General features: G+C 42.0%; 1 protein-coding gene across 1 annotated transcript in view; it reads left to right on the top strand.

Moving 5' to 3' along the window:
- Window positions 1–19,385, top strand: part of NEB (nebulin) — a 97,113-nt gene that overhangs the window by 25,963 nt on the left and 51,765 nt on the right. Inside the window, exons 41-74 of the mRNA XM_064435573.1 lie at window positions 28–339; window positions 991–1,194; window positions 1,533–1,637; window positions 1,733–1,840; window positions 2,002–2,313; window positions 2,763–2,966; window positions 3,317–3,421; window positions 3,517–3,624; window positions 3,788–4,099; window positions 4,406–4,609; window positions 4,875–4,979; window positions 5,665–5,772; window positions 6,329–6,640; window positions 7,126–7,329; window positions 7,647–7,751; window positions 8,231–8,338; window positions 9,180–9,491; window positions 9,911–10,114; window positions 10,675–10,779; window positions 11,250–11,357; window positions 11,995–12,306; window positions 12,746–12,949; window positions 13,555–13,659; window positions 13,836–13,943; window positions 14,061–14,372; window positions 14,982–15,185; window positions 15,361–15,465; window positions 15,956–16,063; window positions 16,179–16,490; window positions 17,367–17,570; window positions 17,789–17,893; window positions 18,361–18,465; window positions 18,547–18,858; window positions 19,178–19,282. Coding sequence (XP_064291643.1) covers window positions 28–339; window positions 991–1,194; window positions 1,533–1,637; window positions 1,733–1,840; window positions 2,002–2,313; window positions 2,763–2,966; window positions 3,317–3,421; window positions 3,517–3,624; window positions 3,788–4,099; window positions 4,406–4,609; window positions 4,875–4,979; window positions 5,665–5,772; window positions 6,329–6,640; window positions 7,126–7,329; window positions 7,647–7,751; window positions 8,231–8,338; window positions 9,180–9,491; window positions 9,911–10,114; window positions 10,675–10,779; window positions 11,250–11,357; window positions 11,995–12,306; window positions 12,746–12,949; window positions 13,555–13,659; window positions 13,836–13,943; window positions 14,061–14,372; window positions 14,982–15,185; window positions 15,361–15,465; window positions 15,956–16,063; window positions 16,179–16,490; window positions 17,367–17,570; window positions 17,789–17,893; window positions 18,361–18,465; window positions 18,547–18,858; window positions 19,178–19,282 — 6,246 coding nt within the window. The remainder of the gene's footprint in view (window positions 1–27; window positions 340–990; window positions 1,195–1,532; window positions 1,638–1,732; window positions 1,841–2,001; window positions 2,314–2,762; window positions 2,967–3,316; window positions 3,422–3,516; window positions 3,625–3,787; window positions 4,100–4,405; window positions 4,610–4,874; window positions 4,980–5,664; window positions 5,773–6,328; window positions 6,641–7,125; window positions 7,330–7,646; window positions 7,752–8,230; window positions 8,339–9,179; window positions 9,492–9,910; window positions 10,115–10,674; window positions 10,780–11,249; window positions 11,358–11,994; window positions 12,307–12,745; window positions 12,950–13,554; window positions 13,660–13,835; window positions 13,944–14,060; window positions 14,373–14,981; window positions 15,186–15,360; window positions 15,466–15,955; window positions 16,064–16,178; window positions 16,491–17,366; window positions 17,571–17,788; window positions 17,894–18,360; window positions 18,466–18,546; window positions 18,859–19,177; window positions 19,283–19,385) is intronic.

Below are 19,385 nucleotides of genomic sequence, written 5' to 3'. Positions count from 1 at the left end.
CACTAATTGAACATTTTTTGTCCATAGTACAAGTACAAGGAAGGGTATCGCAAACAGCTGGGCCACCACATTGGGGCCAGGAACATTGAGGACGACCCCAAGATGATGTGGTCAATGCATGTGGCCAAGATCCAGAGTGACAGAGAGTACAAGAAAGCCTTTGAGAAGTCCAAGACCAACTTCAGCAGCCCTGTGGACATGCTGGGAGTGGTGTTGGCCAAGAAATGCCAGGAGCTGGTCAGTGATGCCGATTACCGGCACCCTCTGCACCGCTGGACCTGCCTGCCGGACCAGAATGATGTTGTCCATGCCAAGACAGTGTATGACCTTCAGAGTGATGTGAGTTGTTCTTTACTGGATGTGTTGCAACCACAAGTCTCTCTTCTGTTCTTTCCTCTGTTGGAAGAGGTCCTTGTGGGGATAATAATTCTTGGCTGATTGTGAGGGACAGAGATTGTGTTGTGGCACTTCTTGACATGGATAGTCAGCGATGGTGTTTTTGTGGGGTCATGCTTCATGGCCACAGAGGAATCCTTTCTTGCCATGAACATTTTATGGGGAGAGTTGTGACTAGGACCTTAAGTACAGTAAGACAGGGGAAGGGCAGCAGAGTGAAATATTTGCCTTGGAGGACCAACAGTGGCAGTGGCAACCTCTGGGTGCAGTGGTACATGGCACAGAGGGTCTTGGGTGATGTAAGGCGCCTCCCATGCCTCTGCCACATGCAGAATGTTAAATAGGGAAGGTCTATGCTGGGGATACAGAGAAGATGGAGAGGGAGAGTAGTGAATTCTTTGGCAGGTACTTGTGCTGTTGCAGGAGTGGGGAGTCAGGTCTGGGGCACTGATCTTCATGGGAGTCTCAGTCCTGGTGTCCGGTGGGTTGACACAGGGAATCGTATTCCATTTGGTAGAGAGATGTGGTAGGAGATGAGGTTGCTTGGAGTGAGAAGGTTGCTAAGTTGCTTTGTTTCCTTTCCTGTTCTTCCAGAACGTGTACAAGTCTGACCTGCAGTGGCTGAGGGGCATTGGCTGGTCCCCAATTGGGTCATTGGATGCTGAGAAGAACAAGAGGGCGAGTGAGATCCTGAGTGACAAGAAGTATCGTCAGCACCCAGACACCCTCAAATTCACCAGCCTTCCTGACTCGATGCCCATGGTGTTGGCAAAGCATAACTCCAAAATCATGGATCAAGTGAGATTTCCTTATGTTTGCTTGCTGAAGGCAATGAGCACCTTCCTTTCTCAGAGTGTCATTCTATATCCTTCCAAGGCCCAGGTTTTGCAAGGGGAGGAAATCCCTCTTGCCCCAGGGAGTTTTTGTTCCTTGTTTGAGATAACACACTCTTTTTTTTTGGTTGGAGTAGTAATGGGGTGCAATGTGGAAAAGGGTGAAGCATTAGTAAGGTTTGGGGAAATGGCAGGAGTTTCTGGGGTAGTACAAAGTAGCGGCCTCTTGCTTTGGTCCACAGAGCTAATGTTCTAGTTGAGTTTGTTTCCCTAAAACTGTGTGCTCTTGTCCTCCTTTTGCAGCGCTCGTACATCTCAGCCTGGGAGAAGGACAAAACCAGCATTCACATCATGCCAGACACCCCTGGGATCCTGCTGGCCCAGCAGAACAAAGTGAACTTCAGCGAGGTGGGTGGCTGCTGAGGGTGCAGTGTGTGTCCCTGGGCACTGCTGCTGTGTGAAGGCAGCAGCGTTGTCTGAGGGCCTGGTGGTGTCTGTTGCAGAAACTGTACAAGCAGGCGATGGAGGAGGAGAAGAAGAAGGGCTACGACATGCGGGCGGATGCCATTCCCATCAAGTCTGCCAAAGCTTCCCGGGACATCGCCAGTGATGTGAGTGCCCAGCAGCCCTCGTGGCACACGCTGGGGCTGAGTCTTTTCTCACTTTAAAATCTCTGTGGCTTCAGCTGTTTTGTGGAGGTGGTGTCACAGGGGCTGCTGGGGTCATATAAATTGACCTAAACTGACACTGATTGAACATTTTTTGTCCATAGTACAAGTACAAGGAAGGGTATCGCAAACAGCTGGGCCACCACATTGGGGCCAGGAACATTGAGGATGACCCCAAGATGATGTGGTCGATGCACGTGGCCAAGATCCAGAGTGACAGGGAGTACAAGAAAGCCTTTGAGAAGTCCAAGACCCACTTCAGCAGCCCTGTGGACATGCTGGGAGTGGTGTTGGCCAAGAAATGCCAGGAGCTGGTCAGCGATGTTGATTACCGGCACCCTCTGCACCGCTGGACCTGCCTGCCGGACCAGAACGATGTTGTCCATGCCAAGACAGTGTATGACCTTCAGAGTGATGTGAGTTGTTCTTTACTGGCTGAGTGACAGCCTTGGGTTGTCTATTCTACTGTTTGAGGCGGTCTGTGTGGCAAGGGAAGGTCAAGGGAATTTAAATCTTTGTCTTCTGGATAACCATGAGTTGGCAAAGGCAAGAAATTGTGCAGCTGAGATAGGTATGTAGAGCCTTAGGAGATGGGGTAAAAGGCTCCTCCAATGTCTGCCAATTGCTGAGTGAGAAATGGGGTAGGTCTTTGCTGACAATATCAAGAAGGTAGAGGGAGGAGATTTGTGGATTGCTTGATAGCATCAGACAGGTTTCTGGGAGCTGAACTTACCCAGAGTCACTTTTCTGGCACAAGCTGGTGGTTTGACCCAATGGAAAATGCTCCACTTTGCATGGTAGGGGATGAGGTTGCTTGGAGTGAGGAATTTGCTAAGTTGCTTTGTTTCCATTCCTGTCCTTCCAGAACGTGTACAAGTCTGACCTGCAGTGGCTGAGGGGCATTGGCTGGTCCCCAATTGGATCATTGGATGCTGAGAAGAACAAGAGGGCGAGTGAGATCCTGAGTGACAAGAAGTATCGTCAGCACCCAGACACCCTCAAATTCACCAGCCTTCCTGACTCGATGCCCATGGTGCTGGCAAAGCACAACTCTGAAATCATGAACCAAGTGAGATTTCCTTGTGTTTGCATCCTGAAGGCAATGAGCACCTTCTTTTCTCAGAGTGTCATTCTATGTCCTTCCAAGGCCCAGGTTTTGCAAGGGGAGGAAATCCCTCTTGCTTCAGAGATTTGTATTTCTTGTATGAGATTAAATTTTTGTTTGTGTGGTTGGAGTAGTAAGGGGTTCAGTGTGGAAAAGAAAGGGGTGAAGCATTAGTAAGGTTTCGGGAAAGGGCAGGAGTTTCTGGGGTAGTGCAAAGTAGAGGCCTCTTGCTTTGGTCCACAGAGCTGATTTTCTCATTGAGTTTGTTTCCCTAAAGCTGTGTGCTCTTGTTTCCTCTTGTCCTCCTTTTGCAGCGCTCGTACATCTCAGCCTGGGAGAAGGACAAAACCAGCATTCACATCATGCCAGACACCCCTGGGATCCTGCTGGCCCAGCAGAACAAAGTGAACTTCAGCGAGGTGGGTGGCTGCTGAGGGTGCAGTGTGTGTCCCTGGGCACTGCTGCTGTGTGCAGGCAGCAGCGTTGTCTGAGGGCCTGGTGGTGTCTGTTGCAGAAACTGTACAAGCAGGCGATGGAGGAGGAGAAGAAGAAGGGCTACGACATGCGGGCGGATGCCATTCCCATCAAGTCTGCCAAAGCTTCCCGGGACATCGCCAGTGATGTGAGTGCACAGCAGCCCTCGTGGCACACGCTGGGGCTGAGTCTTTTCTCACTTTAAAATCTCTGTGGCTTCAACTGTTTTGTGGAGGTGGTGTCACAGGGGCTGCTGGGGTCATATAAATTGACCTAAACTGACACTGATTGAACATTTTTTTTGTCCATAGTACAAGTACAAGGAAGGGTATCGCAAACAGCTGGGCCACCACATTGGGGCCAGGAACATTGAGGACGACCCCAAGATGATGTGGTCAATGCACGTGGCCAAGATCCAGAGTGACAGGGAGTACAAGAAAGCCTTTGAGAAGTCCAAGACCAGCTTCAGCAGCCCTGTGGACATGCTGGGAGTGGTGTTGGCCAAGAAATGCCAGGAACTGGTCAGTGACGTCGACTACCGTCATTACCTCCATGAATGGACTTGTCTGCCAGACCAGAACGATGTTGTCCATGCCAAGACAGTGTATGACCTCCAGAGTGATGTGAGTACTTGCTGATAAGCTCTAGAATACTGAAATGTTTGTAATTTCCTTGGAATATAAACTGGTGTAGTTGCTCTCACATAGTGTTTTTTCATGTTTTGGTTTTTTTTCCCTGTTCCACGCAAGGCCATTGTAATTTGAGGAGTGAAGGAATCTGAATGTAAGAGATTTATGAAGGTTTATGTACTGCCAAATAGCAGAATTAGCTCCCTATCATCCTTCATAATAGGGAATTTGAATATATTTAAATGCTGATTAATGTATAAAGGAGAAATTTTTAACTGCTGCCTTTATGTTTTGTAACAGAACTGCTACAAATCTGACCTGGAATGGCTGCGGGGCATTGGCTGGGTCCCAATTGGTTCCTTGGAAGTTGAGAAGGCCAAGAGAGCAGGGGAGATCCTGAGTGACAAAATTTACCGCCAGCATCCGGACACCATCAAGTTCACCAGCATCCCAGATTCTCTCCCAATGGTGTTGGCCAAGCAGAACGCAGACACCATGAACAAGGTGAGTCTGGGTTTGATCAGGTAACTCATTAACAGTCTCTGCCAAAACTCCTGAGACAGGGCTGGGGTCACAGACCTGTGCCTGTGCTGTGAGATTTCACCACTGTAAGGCTGTTAAAATGTAAGTTCCATTTCTGGTAATCAACGGGAAACTTGTTTCCATCAAGAGCTGATTTAATAATATCTTTGTAGAGAATTACTAAGTTAATTTGTCACAATTATCAATTGTGAATGTCTCCACATACTCTGCTGTGTTTCTCCTGCAGCGTTTGTACACTGAGGCCTGGGATAAAGACAAGACACAAATCCACATCATGCCTGACACGCCTGAAATCACACTGGCAAGGGAGAACAAGAAAAACTACAGTCTGGTGAGTGTGGGAGCTCTCCAAATGTAACTGCTCTTTGTCATGGCTGGATCAGGAATGTTCTGGGAAACCTTCTAGTGATGGCACTTTCAGTTTCCTAAAGTAACACCCATATTTATCAAAAAAATTTTGACTTCAAAAGCATTGTTTGTATATTTGTAGTAGTGCCTACATAGAACAGTGAGCACTGGTGAGAAGAAATTCCATATATTCCACACAAGTTGTGTGTTTCCACTGAATTTTTGGAGAGTCATTTCTGCCAGTGTGCATAATGTTGGGAAGGCAAAAATTAATACCAGAAAGGTAATTACTAGCATAATTCTGAAAAGGTGTGATGCCAGTGTTCAACATTATTTTGGGCAAACAAGTTCACGTCAGTGAGCCACAACAGTGGTTTTAAAAAGTTTTACTTCGTTTGTATAGAAGAAAAGTTTAGCTCTAAATTGAAGTCAATGTTACATTACTTAAAGCAGTAAAATAAAAATTAATTAACAAATGTATTTAGCAAAGATCTTCCTTTGATATGAATTTGTATCAGCTACTGATCTGAGATTTTGAGTTAAAGGTAGATAAAACTGGGTGTAATAAATCTAAACACAATTATTTGATCTGCTTCCAAGCAATTTGTTTTGCATAAACTGTACCATATGGAACTTACATGAATCCTATCGTTTAATTCTTTATCTAGAAACAATACAGACAGGCCATGGAAGATTCAAAGAAGAAAGGCTATGATTTGAGAGCTGATGCCATCCCCATCCAAGCAGCCAAAGCATCCAGACAAATTGCCAGTGATGTAAGAATCTAACTTTTTGTTTCTTTCTATGTTGACATCTCTCCTCTGCAACCTGAAAATTATCAGCTGGGTCCTGTAAAGGCACTGCAGTTAAACTATGACCTTAAGTAATAGATTTTTGCAAGTAAATTATCACGTATGTTTAAAAAAATAAATGTTGATAATTATAAGAACAATATAATGCTGCTTTCATGATAGCTGTAAATCTCATAACCCTCTATGTGTGGATAAGTATTTACAGAATATGTATCATTATATGAAATAAGGATTAAATGCATTTAATAAGACCAGGATTATTTCTCACTAATATTAGTAAAGCACATTTCTTCAAAAAGGGAAATGATATAAAATTTCTGTTTAGGGTTCTAACTCCAACAGCAAAAAACTTTAGTCCTAGAGTATTATTAGCATGAGAATTTGACTGTTTGGGGTTTTTTTAATGGTAGGTTATAGATAAGTTTGGAAAGGTTATTGTTAGAAATATTTAATATGAGTAACTGATATTTATGGGTAATATCAGAAATACAGAAATGTAATATCTTGGTTTGTGTTTCAGTATAAGTACAAGGAAGGCTATCGGAAGCAGCTGGGCCACCACATTGGGGCCAGGAACATCGAGGACGACCCCAAGATGATGTGGTCAATGCACGTGGCCAAGATCCAGAGTGACCGGGAGTACAAGAAGGACTTTGAGAAGTCCAAGACAAGGTTCAGCAGCCCTGTGGACATGCTGGGAATTGTGTTGGCCAAGAAGTGCCAAGGGTTGGTCAGTGATGTTGACTACCGGCACTACCTGCACCAGTGGATCTGTCTGCCCGACCAGAACGACGTGATCCATGCTAAGCAAGCCTACGACCTCCAGAGTGATGTGAGTTCTCTGGCATTTGATTTTTGCTGAGGAATGAGTTTATTGTACATAATTGTATCAGGCCATCTTGTTCTGATGTGGTAGAACCAACATTTTGAGGTTTATTTTTAAATTTTGTGGCTGATTGAAACTGAGCTCTCCCACAGGATGTGTTAACTAATTGATGCTTCAGTGAAATCCCCTAACTCCAGAATTGCTATCTATCATTTACCATTCTGTGAAAGCTGGATAATGGTTTCACCCTTAATGTAGTGGAAACGCCCTTGTTTTTTCTATATTTTATCTTGTGCTTTGTATTTATTTAAATTAATTGTTAATTTGATACTGAGATTACTTATTGGCGAACTATTCACCATGTAATATTATTATTATTATTATTATTATTATTATTATTATTATTATTATTATTATTGTTGTTGTTGTTATTATTGTTATTATTGTTATTATTGTTATTATTATCTGGTTTTTTCTATTTTTTGTAACAGAACTGCTACAAATCTGACCTGGAATGGCTGCGGGGCATTGGCTGGGTCCCAATTGGTTCCTTGGAAGTTGAGAAAGCCAAGAGAGCAGGGGAGATCCTGAGTGATAAAATTTACCGCCAGCGTCCGGACACCATCAAGTTCACCAGTGTCACGGATTCCCTGGAGATGGTGTTGGCCAAGCAGAACGCAGACACCATGAACAAGGTGAGTCCTGATCCCTCTGGGTCACACATCACAGGTCTCTGCCTCAACCCTGGAGACAGGACTGGGAATGAACTAAGCACAAGAAATGCTGATTTGTTTATTCCTTCTCCTTAATCAGTGTGGTGTTTTTTAAATGTTGTTACATTTCCACAAGTCAGTTCTCCTTTTGTTAATACTATCTCTTCCTAATTACCTAACAGATTATCCCTGTTACATTTCCTGTATTTTTATCTGGTAAGGTCTATGTTTTCCCTGATTATTGAAATATTATCCTGCTTTGGAATGCCCTATCAATCTCTTCCTGATTTCTTTTTTAGCGTTTGTACACTGAAGCGTGGAACAAAGACAAGACCACGATTCATGTCATGCCTGACACCCCAGAAATCCTGCTGGCCAAACAGAACCGAGTGAACTACAGTGAGGTGGGTGCAACTGAAATCTGAGACAATTAAATTGTACTTCTGACAAGTATGCTTTTGTCATCCCTGACTTTTAGTTAATATTAAAACATTGTCAGGTTGTTATTTTCACAAGTGGTCTGTTCCCATGCTGAAATCAGAGTTGTTCCAGAAATGGACTCCTGGATATCTAATTGGGCTATTGAAATATATTATCCTCCATAAATTAGAAATAATTTATACAGCAAGGTGTGGAAATAACTAGTTTTGCTTAGCTTTCCCTAAATGATTTCTATTTTCCAAGCATCTACAATAAAACTACACGGTCTTTGAAATCTGCAGCTTTTTGTTTTCTAGAAAATGTAGAGCTGGGCTGAAGATGTTTAAGTTGCCTGAAAATCAACAATATTGTTTAGGGACTTGAATAGTTTTATTACCCAGATGTGCTTAACTGAAATGCTATTTTGTTTTTTGAAACTGAATTGTGATTTTTTTTCTCACAGAAAATGTACAAACTGGCCTTGGAGGAGTCAAAGAAGAAGGGCTACGATTTGCGTTTTGATGCCATTCCCATTCAGTCTGCCAAAGCCTCCAGGGAGATTGCCAGTGAGGTGAGCAGGCTTTGTTCTCATTTCTCTATGGATTTGCTAATGGAAAAGAATCAGAATGTTTGCTACTGTCATACTTCATAGAATAGAGAATCTTGAAATATATTTTGGTAGTTATTCTTTTTAATGTTCCACTACATTGCCTTTAGTGCATGGAAGACAGGGGGAGACAGTATTTTTATCTTGAGCAATATATCCCTGTAATAAATAAATATAATAATATGAAGATTATTGATATGCCCCTTGCCATACTTCTGTTGATGTCCATGGATATTCAGAAAACATGATCAAAAATGTATATGAACCAATGGTAGAGTTTGTCAGGTTAATTTCTGATTCAAACAATATTTCTGTTCAAGAGTCATAATGAAATTCAAGATGTGTGAACATAAAAACAGGGATGAACTATGCAATGACTATGATAGCTTGTGCTTCTGGTAAGGGAGCATCATTTAGAGATAGAGGATAACAGATTTTTGTGCTCTTTGTTTACTCTCAAGTTTGATATTTCAACTCTTTCTGTTAAGACCAAATCATATGGTCTTACTCAAGGAGTTTGGTTGAAAGTTTGCAAAATAAGTTAATATTTACAATTGAATCTTAATAGAAAAAGAATGAGAAATACCAAACTTGTTAGAATGTGGCATTAAATGTTTAGTGAATTAAAAGCATGTTATGTAAAAAGTCTTAGGTAACTATACCTAATAAAAAGCTTCTTATGTGAAAATTAGTCCCAGAGTAGAAAGATTTATATAATATTTTTATCTTTATAAAATAATAAACTGTTAGAATTATATATTAATTTTTCAATACACCAAGTAACTTTAAATGTCTTTTGTTTCAGTACAAGTACAAGGAAGGCTATCGGAAGCAGCTGGGCCACCACATTGGGGCCAGGAACATCGAGGACGACCCCAAGATGATGTGGTCAATGCACGTGGCCAAGATCCAGAGTGACAGGGAGTACAAGAAGGACTTTGAGAAGTCCAAGACAAGGTTCAGCAGCCCCGTGGACATGCTGGGAATTGTGTTGGCCAAGAAGTGCCAAGGGTTGGTCAGTGACGTTGACTACCGGCACTACCTGCACCAGTGGATCTGTCTGCCCGACCAGAATGATGTGATCCATGCCAAGCAAGCCTACGACCTTCAGAGTGATGTGAGTTCTCTGGCATTTGATTTTTGCTGAGGAATGAGTTTATTGTACATAATTGTATCAGGCCATCTTGTTCTGATGTGGTAGAACCAACATTTTGAGATTTATTTTTAATTTTCATTGTTAATTGATCCTCAGATCTCCTAGAGGTTATATTAACTGACCGATATTTAAATGAAATCTTGTAATTGCAAGATTTGGACTATCTATCATTTACCCTTCTGTGAAAGTTGGATAATGGTTTCACCCTTAATGTAGTGGAAATGTTATCATTTTTTCTACAGTCTTCTTTACAGCTTTGAATTTGTTTGAATGAAGAGCTGGTAGGAAGGTATTTTCCATTTGGAAAGATGCACTGTGTAACATCCATTATGATGATTATATTATTAAAATAACTTGTGTAATTTTTTTTATTGTAACAGAACTGCTATAAATCTGACCTGGAATGGCTGCGGGGCATTGGCTGGGTCCCAATTGGTTCCTTGGAAGTTGAGAAAGCCAAGAGAGCAGGGGAGATCCTGAGTGACAAAATTTACCGCCAGCGTCCGGACACCATCAAGTTCACCAGTGTCACGGATTCCCTGGAGATGGTGTTGGCCAAGCAGAACGCAGACACCATGAACAAGGTGAGTCCTGATCCCCCTGGGTGACACATCAGAGATCTCAGCCCTGGAGACAGGACTGGGAATGAACTGAGCACCAACAATGCTGCAGTTCAGGCATGATTCATTTTCAATCTGTTACCTCTTGTTATTTCACTCAAAACTCTAAAATCAGGTAAGGAAGATTCAAATTTGTGTAATATTCTCCATTTTACATTTAAATATTTTCCTTGGCGTGTGTGTGCATTGGGCACTAATAATGCTTTGGTTTATTCGTTATTCCGAAGCAATGTGGTGGTTTCCTTAATGTTTTTAAACTCTCTCAGATAAATTCTCCTTTTGTTGATGTTACTTTTACCAGATAAACACATAAATGTATATGCATGTTATATTTTATATTGGCATAAAATGGTTTGGGTTAGAAGGGACATTAAAGATCATTTTGTTCCAACCTCCTGACATAGGAAGGGAAAATTTTCCCTAGACCAGGTTCCTATCATTTTAATGAATGTGTTTTCCCTGATTATTGAAATATTATCCTGCTTTGGAATGCCCTATCAATCTCTTCCTGATTTCTTTTTTAGCGTTTGTACACTGAAGCGTGGAACAAAGACAAGACCACAATTCATGTCATGCCTGACACCCCAGAAATCCTGCTGGCCAAACAGAACAGAGTGAACTACAGTGAGGTGGGTGCAACTGGACAGCTGAGACAGTTGAAGGGTTTCTCATAAGTACACTGTTGTCACCTTTGATTTTTTATTAATGGTAAAATATTGTCAGGTTGTTTGTTTTCCTACATGGCCAATTTCAGTGCTGAAATCGGGGTTGTTCTTCCACAAAAATATACTTTTAAAATATATCATCCCCCATAAATGAAAAATCATTTCTACAGCAAGTTGTGGAAATAGGTAATTTAGCTTTTTAAATGTTCCAGTCTTTGCCTTCCCTAAATGATTTCCATTTTCCAAACATCTTCAAAAAATTGCAAGGTCTTTGAAATATTTTTTCTTTCTTTTCTAGAGAAAAGTGTTTAATTTGTCTGAAGATGTACAATATAGTTTAGTGACTTTATTTGTTTTACTGCGCAGTTGTATTGAACTAAAATGCAATTTTCAATTTTGTTTTTGAAACTGAATTGTGAATTTTTTTCTCACAGAAAATGTACAAACTGGCCTTGGAGGAGTCAAAGAAGAAGGGCTATGATTTGCGTTTTGATGCCATTCCCATTCAGTCTGCCAAAGCTTCCAGGGAGATTGCCAGTGAGGTGAGCAGGCTTTGTTCTCACTTCTCTATGGATTTGCTAATGGAAAAGAATCAGAATATTTGTTCACTTGTTTACTAATGTTACATTTCACAAAATAGATAGTATAGCTCTGTTTTCATAATGCTCCTACTACATTCCTTAAGTGCACAAAAAAATGGATAGCCAGTATTTTTGTATGAGTTATGTATCACAATTATGAATAAATATAATAACATGAAGATTATTTATATGCCCTACATTGTTATCCATGGATGTTAAAGTAGGATGAACAAAAAGATGTAGGAGTCTGTGCTAGAGTTTGTCAAGATAATTTCTGATTCAAAATAGGAAGTACTTTAAAATCTGTCCCCAAGAGAAATATGTAAGTAAATAAATTCTAAAAGTTTAAAAGCTTGCCTTTTCTGGAGGAAAGAAAAAATTCTGTTTCAGTTTCACATTGAAACGCAAAACACAGACCGGGAAAAAACTCTGCAATGACTGGGACAATTTTTGTTTCAAGGATGAGGCAATATCACTAAGAGACAGAGGAGAACAGATTTTTATGCTCCTTGATTTTCTACCAAGAAATCTATTTAAATGCTTTGTGTTAAAAAAGTATACAATATATGAATATAGATGTGGACTTTTTTCCCTGCAGTACAAGTACAAGGAAGGCTATCGGAAGCAGCTGGGCCACCACATTGGGGCCAGGAACATCGAGGACGACCCCAAGATGATGTGGTCAATGCACGTGGCCAAGATCCAGAGTGACAGGGAGTACAAGAAGGACTTTGAGAAGTCCAAGACAAGGTTCAGCAGCCCCGTGGACATGCTGGGAATTGTGCTGGCCAAGAAGTGCCAAGGGTTGGTCAGTGACGTTGACTACCGGCACTACCTGCACCAGTGGATCTGTCTGCCCGACCAGAACGATGTGATCCATGCTAAGCAAGCCTATGACCTGCAGAGTGATGTGAGCAAATCCTTAAATTTGTAACACAGTATTTCTGCTGTACAGTAATTCTGTAATACAGTAATTTTGTAATACATAATTGTCTTGCACAGTCTGATTTTTAAAATATGGATAATAAGACTCTAGTCGCTTGCATCAGACTTGTTGAAATGTTTTCATTCTTTCAATGCTTTCATCAAATATATGTTTAATCCTATTTTTTCAGTCCTTAACCTGAGGTATAATTTGTTTGTTACTCTGATACTATCATTGTGCTCCAATACCTCTTTTATTTTTCCTTTTTAATAATTATTTTACTTAATATTCAAAAACAACAATTGTTTTCAGAACCATATCCTCAGAAACATACCCAGTTGTTCATAAATTTTGTGCTTGTTTACATTAATTCTAATATTTGATCACACTTGCCCTTATATAACAAACTTTCACATTTTTTCAGGCTGTTTACAAATCAGACCTGGAATGGCTGAGAGGCATTGGATGGGTTCCTATTGGTTCCTTGGAGGTTGAGAAAGCCAAGAAAGCTGGAGAAATCCTCAGTGACAGGAAGTATCGGCAGCCTGCAGACAAAATCAAATTTACCAGTGTGACCGATTCCTTGGCCATGGTCTTAGCCAAGCAAAATGCTGAGATCATGAACAAGGTGAGGGTGGTACTGCCAGTTCATACAACTTGTTCATGAGGTGAAAAATCCAAAATACAAAGTAAACCCAAAAACTTGTGGATTTAAGAGAAAGTTGATGTCCAAATTCAGCCATTGTACAGGAAAGCTGTTCTCTCAGGGCTCAGTCTGAAGTGAGCAGTTGGCAAAAATCTACAGACGAAAGTCCCTTAAATCAAAGATTTTTCCAAGGGTAATACTGCATGATGAACAAGTGATGAGGAAATACCTGAGGTTCTCTGGATGTGAAATTTCTGTTACTTATCTCAGATCTGGAGGGTGAAAGTCACTAAGTACCTCTTCCTTTATAACAAGCATAGTAAAACAACTTATACAGAATAATTAATACACTTTTCCTCCTATGGCTGTTTCTCCACAATCCAAATCTATCAGTTGCTGCACCAGCTTAACCTCAGAAAAAATGAGGAGAGACAAAGTTTTCCTTCTTGAACTGTTCAGAGAGAAACTCTGTTGTGTCAGGGTATTAGAGCTTACTGAAACTGCCCCTAGCAGTTTGTAAAATAATTGTAATTGTAAAATAATTTCATAAAGAACTGTTTGTAAAGGGCTGTTTTCCTGTCTCACAGCGCTTGTACACGGAAGCCTGGGATGCAGACAAGAAGTCCATCCATGTCATGCCTGACACACCAGACATTCTATTAGCAAAGGCCAACGCAGCCAACGTTAGCAAGGTAAGGAGATTTAAACATTTACTGCACTAATGGAAATTCAGAGTTAAGTCAGTATTTCTTTAATCATAAAGATTTCTGAAACACGCATTCATGAAAAATTTGAGAGACAATTGTAAAATGCCAAAATCCCACCATTCAGAATACTGATAAGCCATTTTCTGTCTTCTCTTGTGTAGAAACTTTATGTACAAGCCTGGGAAGAGGCCAAAAAGAAGGGTTATGACATGAGAGCTGATGCAATTCCAATCAAAACCGCAAAAGCATCAAGAGATATTGCGAGTGATGTATGTTATTCCTTTATTTTCATTTCCTTCAAAAACAAGAATATGTATTTTTGTGATCAGTAGCAATAGGAAATTATGGGACCTTCATCCCAGATTCACTTCTTTTTGTATTTCCAGTACAAGTACAAAGAAACCCACGAGAAGGAGAAGGGCCACTACATTGGGTGTCCCAGTGCCAAGGAGGACCCCAGGCTGGCGCAGGCCGCGCGCGCCATGGCCCTGCAGAACGACCGCCTCTACAAGAAGGCCTACAACGATTCCAAGACCCAGATCCACATCCCTGTGGATGCCCTGTCGGTGCAGGCAGCCAAGGAGTGCCAGACCCTGGTCAGTGACATTGACTACAGGCAGTACCTGCACCAGTGGACCTGCCTTCCTGACCAGAACGACGTGATCCACGCCCGGCAGGCCTACGACCTCCAGAGCGATGTGAGTGACAATCACTGTAGGAAAGCTTTAGGGCAGCTGTGTGAGGCTGTGTTTGTTAGTGACTGGCAAATATACTTTCAAATGCACATTCATCGGCCTGCAGTCGGTTCTGGTATGTTTATTTTGTCCTTTCCAAAGGGTTTCAGTCTGTGTGCTGGAATTATTTGGGGCAGCTCATAAGGAAGCCATGTTTTCTTGGTCTGCTCTAGAATGTTTGCTTTCAGAGTACTTGCAGATTATGCCCCTGCTTTCAATGCGGGGTCTTAAAAGTATTATATCTTTGCAAATCAGGGGTGCTGTGTCTAGAAAGGACCTGATGCAACAGAGCATCACTGGCTGCTTGCTGTGTAAAGAGTATGAGAATAAGTTGGGGAAAGGCTTACAAAAAACCTTCTTGAATTTACAGTTAGAGCTACAGAATCCCAAAATTGTTTGGGCTGGCAAAGACCATTTTATTCCAGCCCCCTGCCATGGGCAAGGGACACCTTCCAGTAGACCTGGTTATTCAGAGCCTCATCCAGACTTGTCTTGAACATCTCCAGGAAATGAGAGTGCTCTCTGGGCTAAGAGTTGTCTCTGCAATCCCAGTAACCCTTGGTTTGTTTGCAGAACGTGTACAAGTCTGACCTGGAATGGCTGCGAGGCATTGGCTGGCTGACAGAAGGGTCTGTGGATGTGGTCAAAGCCAAGAAGGCCCAGGAGCTCCTCAACGAGCGCCTGTACCGCACGCGGCCGGAGCAGCTGAAGTTCACCAGCATCACTGACTCCCCAGACGTTGTCCTGGCCAAGACCAACGCCATGCAGCTCAGTGATGTAAGCTCCCCTTTCACTTGTGGGATGACATTTCATTTCTTTCTGGTGGAGAGTAGAATTTCTACGGTGGGAATGATGAGCTGGGAAGTTTTGCAAGTTGGAATTACTGAAGAATTCCTCTTGGTGTTTTTTTTCTCACCATACTGAATTGCCATTGTTCTTCCTTTCTCCTCAGCGTCTGTATCGTGAGGCCTGGGATAAAGACAAGACCCAGATTTCCCTCCCTTCAGACACTCCTGTCATGCTGCAGTCCAAAGTCAATGCTCTCAACATCAGCAATGTAAGAGAATAACATGGAATATTTCTGAAGTGATAGAAACTGAAGGCTGGCAATTGTTCTTCCAGTTTTTGCTGTAAATGGTGGTGCACAAACTCACTTTCTAATGTGCTTGTTAACAGGAAATTACATCCAGAGGCTTTTTATCACCTCTCAGCCTATCAACAGGTTGTGTGTTCATGAACAAACTCCCAAGCTCAGTGTGCAATTCCACACAACTTCTGCTCCCTGCCAAATATATTCCATGGAGTCCAGTTGGAGTCTGCAGACATAGTGGACTCTCTTCAGGAATATTTCTGCTGCCTCTTTGAGTTTTAATCTTGCACCTACTTTAAGTCATGAGTTTTCTGTTGAGACACTTGCCAGGATCATTATTGTCATTCTGCCAGTTACAGGAAGCAAACAGGGCTCCCAAGCTGGTCATTCCCAGCAAGCAGGTTTTTAGAGAAGGCATTTCACTATGTTTAACAAAGGTAATTAATTTTCTTTACAGAAACATTATCAGAAAGCCTGGGATGAGGTCAAGGCGAAAAGCTACGACCTAAGAGCTGATGCCATTCCCATCAAACAAGCCAAGGCCTCCAGAGACATTGCCAGTGAGGTACAGCCTTCTCTTCGTGTGGTGCTTGTGTCTCAGCAGACCTGAGTGGAGCTCAGGCTGGCAGGTGGCTATGTCCAGGTGAGCAACACACCTTCTGTTCTCTCTGCATTTGCAGTACAAGTACAAAGAAACCCACGAGAAGGAGAAGGGCCACTACATCGGGTGCCCCAGTGCCAAGGAGGACCCCAGGCTGGCGCAGGCCGCGCGCGCCATGGCCCTGCAGAACGACCGCCTCTACAAGAAGGCCTACAACGATTCCAAGACCCAGATCCACATCCCTGTGGATGCCCTGTCGGTGCAGGCAGCCAAGGAGTGCCAGACCCTGGTCAGTGACATTGACTACAGGCAGTACCTGCACCAGTGGACCTGCCTTCCTGACCAGAACGACGTGATCCACGCCCGGCAGGCCTACGACCTCCAGAGCGATGTGAGTATCCACAGAGATGTGTAGTTTTATTATTTAATAGATTATAGCCTTATTCTGATTGTTCAATGCTATATAGTCGCAACAGATTTATATTTAGACTGTTTTCTTAATTTTTTTGTTACTGCTATTATGTGCTCTTTTTAAAAGTATTGGTTTTATTTCTAAATTTTGTAGAACTTTAGTTGATGATGTGTTGCATAATGCTTTTGGACAGGTGTGATTTGGGGAGGCTGTAGGATTTGTCTCTCTTGCTTTGATGGGATTTAGGAATAACAGTTGTTTGCTGCCTTGGAGTCAGGTGGCTTTTGTTACTTCTCTTTGCTTGTGTAAGCTTGGAAATTTATTTAATTGGAAGAAAACTCTGTGAGGTAGCCAGTGAGAGGTTTTAGAGGCTGAATGCAAAGCAGGAGTCAGTGCAGCTGATTTCCTAACCTGGCTTTGCTGCTTAACAGTTCCTCTTCCACTGTTTCAATTACAAGCTTTGGAGATGAGGTTCTTGTTTCTTGCTGTGTGTCAGTTTTCCTGGTAGGTAGCTTGGGGTTTTGTTAGGACTTGTAAATTGTTGTAATGAGTAGAGGAAAGTGTTTTGGAAGGGACAGGAAGACTTTTGTAAGCTTTTAGTATTAATCATCTTTAACTGCAACACCTTTCAGTTGTTTCTCCTTACATGGCTTAGAATGTGTTGTTTAAGAGCTGAACTACTTAAGAACTTTTTGCCAGATTTAATTTTACTTGCAACAATGAACATCTCGTGTCTACAAAAAAGATTCATGTGACTCTAGCTAGGTTTATATAACATAATCTACTTTGCATAGCTTAAAATAATTAAGACAATCATTTTAAACAATGTTTTCCTTTTCTGACCATCTCACCCAGGCTGTGTACAGGTCAGACCTAGAGTGGCTCCGTGGAATTGGGTGGTTGCCCAATGACTCTCCAGAAGTTAAGAGGGTGAAGAATGCCCAGGATCTCCTGAGTGACAACGTGTATCGGACCCCCATTGACAGTGTGAAGTACACCAGTGTTGTGGATTCCCCAGATGTTGTTCTGGCCAAAACCAACGCTGAACAGATCAGCACTGTATGTTCCAAACTCCTCAAAGCTGCACTAGAAACTAAAGCTAAAGGGAAATCTCACTGTTAAAATGTAAAACTGATCCGTGGTGTTTTAAGTGTAATGCTTTTCCAAACGCTTTACTCTGTAGAGATGACAGTTCGGGAGAGATTTGTGGGATTTTATGTTATTGATATGTGAAATTCCATAAGTCTGATGATATTATTAAATGACTGTTTTAACAGCAAAAATATAAAGAAGCCTGGGAAAAGGACAAGACCATGATCCACATCATGCCAGACACCCCTGAAATCAACCTAGCCAAGGCTAATGCTGTTAATTACAGCCAGGTATGTTTATCATTCTGTTTTCTCTAAAATAGTATGTGGATTATATCATTCTAAGATGTTGAATCTCTGTGAATCTCATCGAAGTCTATCCTCATACAGGGCTTGTGGCATTCCCTTCTCTCTACTGAGTATCCTTAAAGTATTTGGCCATTTTAAAATAAATATTTGCATTCAGCTATTTAAAAATTGTTAATATCATGCCCCGCTGAGAGAATATTTTATTAAAATGGATGACAATTCAAGGCACATAAATATTTTCTACACTTTTACAAACACACTTCTGTGCTTTGTAGGTTGCACAACTGGTGTTACATGTTTCAGAGGCAGCTGCATTCATGGTTAGGAGCGGGAGTACTACTCAAAAAATTTCACAGTATTTCAGGAAATAAATGGCTGGAAACTCTGTTTCTGTAATGGCAAATGCCAGAGTATTCAGCATGTGTGTGATGTTTTATCTTTCTCTTCAGAAACAATATAAAGGAGCTTGGGATGAGCTGAAGACGAACTACGATTTGAGAGCAGATGCAATTCCAATCAAGACAGCCAAGGCTTCTAGAGAGATTGCCAGTGATGTAAGTGCCAAAAGAGGTAAATCCCATGCTCCAAGAGCTCTTTCTAGCTGTAACTGATGGTGACCTCTGCTCTTCCCCCAGTACAAATACAAGCTGGAGCACGAGAAGCAGAAAGGACACTACGTGGGAGTGCCGAACGCGAAGGGAGATTCCAAAATCCAGTTTGCCCTGGACGTGGCCAAAGTCCAGAGCGAACGAGAGTACAAGAAGTACTTTGCCAAGCAGAAGACCCAGTGCCACCTGCCAGTGGACATGATGTCCATTGTGTCAGCCAAGCACGGGCAGGCCCTGGTGAGCGACGCCGACTACCGGCACTACCTGCACCAGTGGATCTGCCTCCCCGACCAGAACGATGTCATTCATGCCAGGCAAGCCTACGACCTCCAGAGCGATGTAAGTTCACCTGAAAACACCCCTTAACTTAGTCCTGTATTGCCTCTTCTTGTTCTGCTTCAGCTCTAAGGGGTGGGAATCTGTTCCTGAATTCAGGGAACTCATCTTGCTCTTTGTTAGAGTTGCAAAGTGTAGGCCACTTATAAATGGTTGAAAGACAATAAATTCAGATGTAGTGCTCATGTTGGAACTACTGCTTCCCCTTCAACCACTGGATTATATTCTGTTATTTATGAATCTTGCTGGATTGTGCAGGGAAGTGTAGCTAAGAGCATGGACCAGGGTAGCTAAGAGCACGGACCCTCTTTTGTTTTCCCAGGCTGTTTATAAAGCTGATTTGGAATGGCTGCGGGGAATCGGATGGTTGCCAAATGATTCCCTTGGAGTCAAGCATGTCAAATATGCTGGAGATCTCCTGAGTGAGGTAAACAAATGTTTTTCAATACTAAAATTTTCTTCAGGAGTATATGTCACTCGAAGTATTTCAAATGGTTTAAACAATGAGGGTTTTTTTCAAATGAAAAATG

The sequence above is a fragment of the Passer domesticus genome, chromosome 10 (genome assembly GCF_036417665.1).
Source record: "Passer domesticus isolate bPasDom1 chromosome 10, bPasDom1.hap1, whole genome shotgun sequence".
NCBI lineage: Eukaryota > Metazoa > Chordata > Aves > Passeriformes > Passeridae > Passer > Passer domesticus.
The sequence above is the reverse complement of the archived record's forward strand: the minus strand, read 5'-3'. Positions and strand labels throughout refer to the sequence as shown.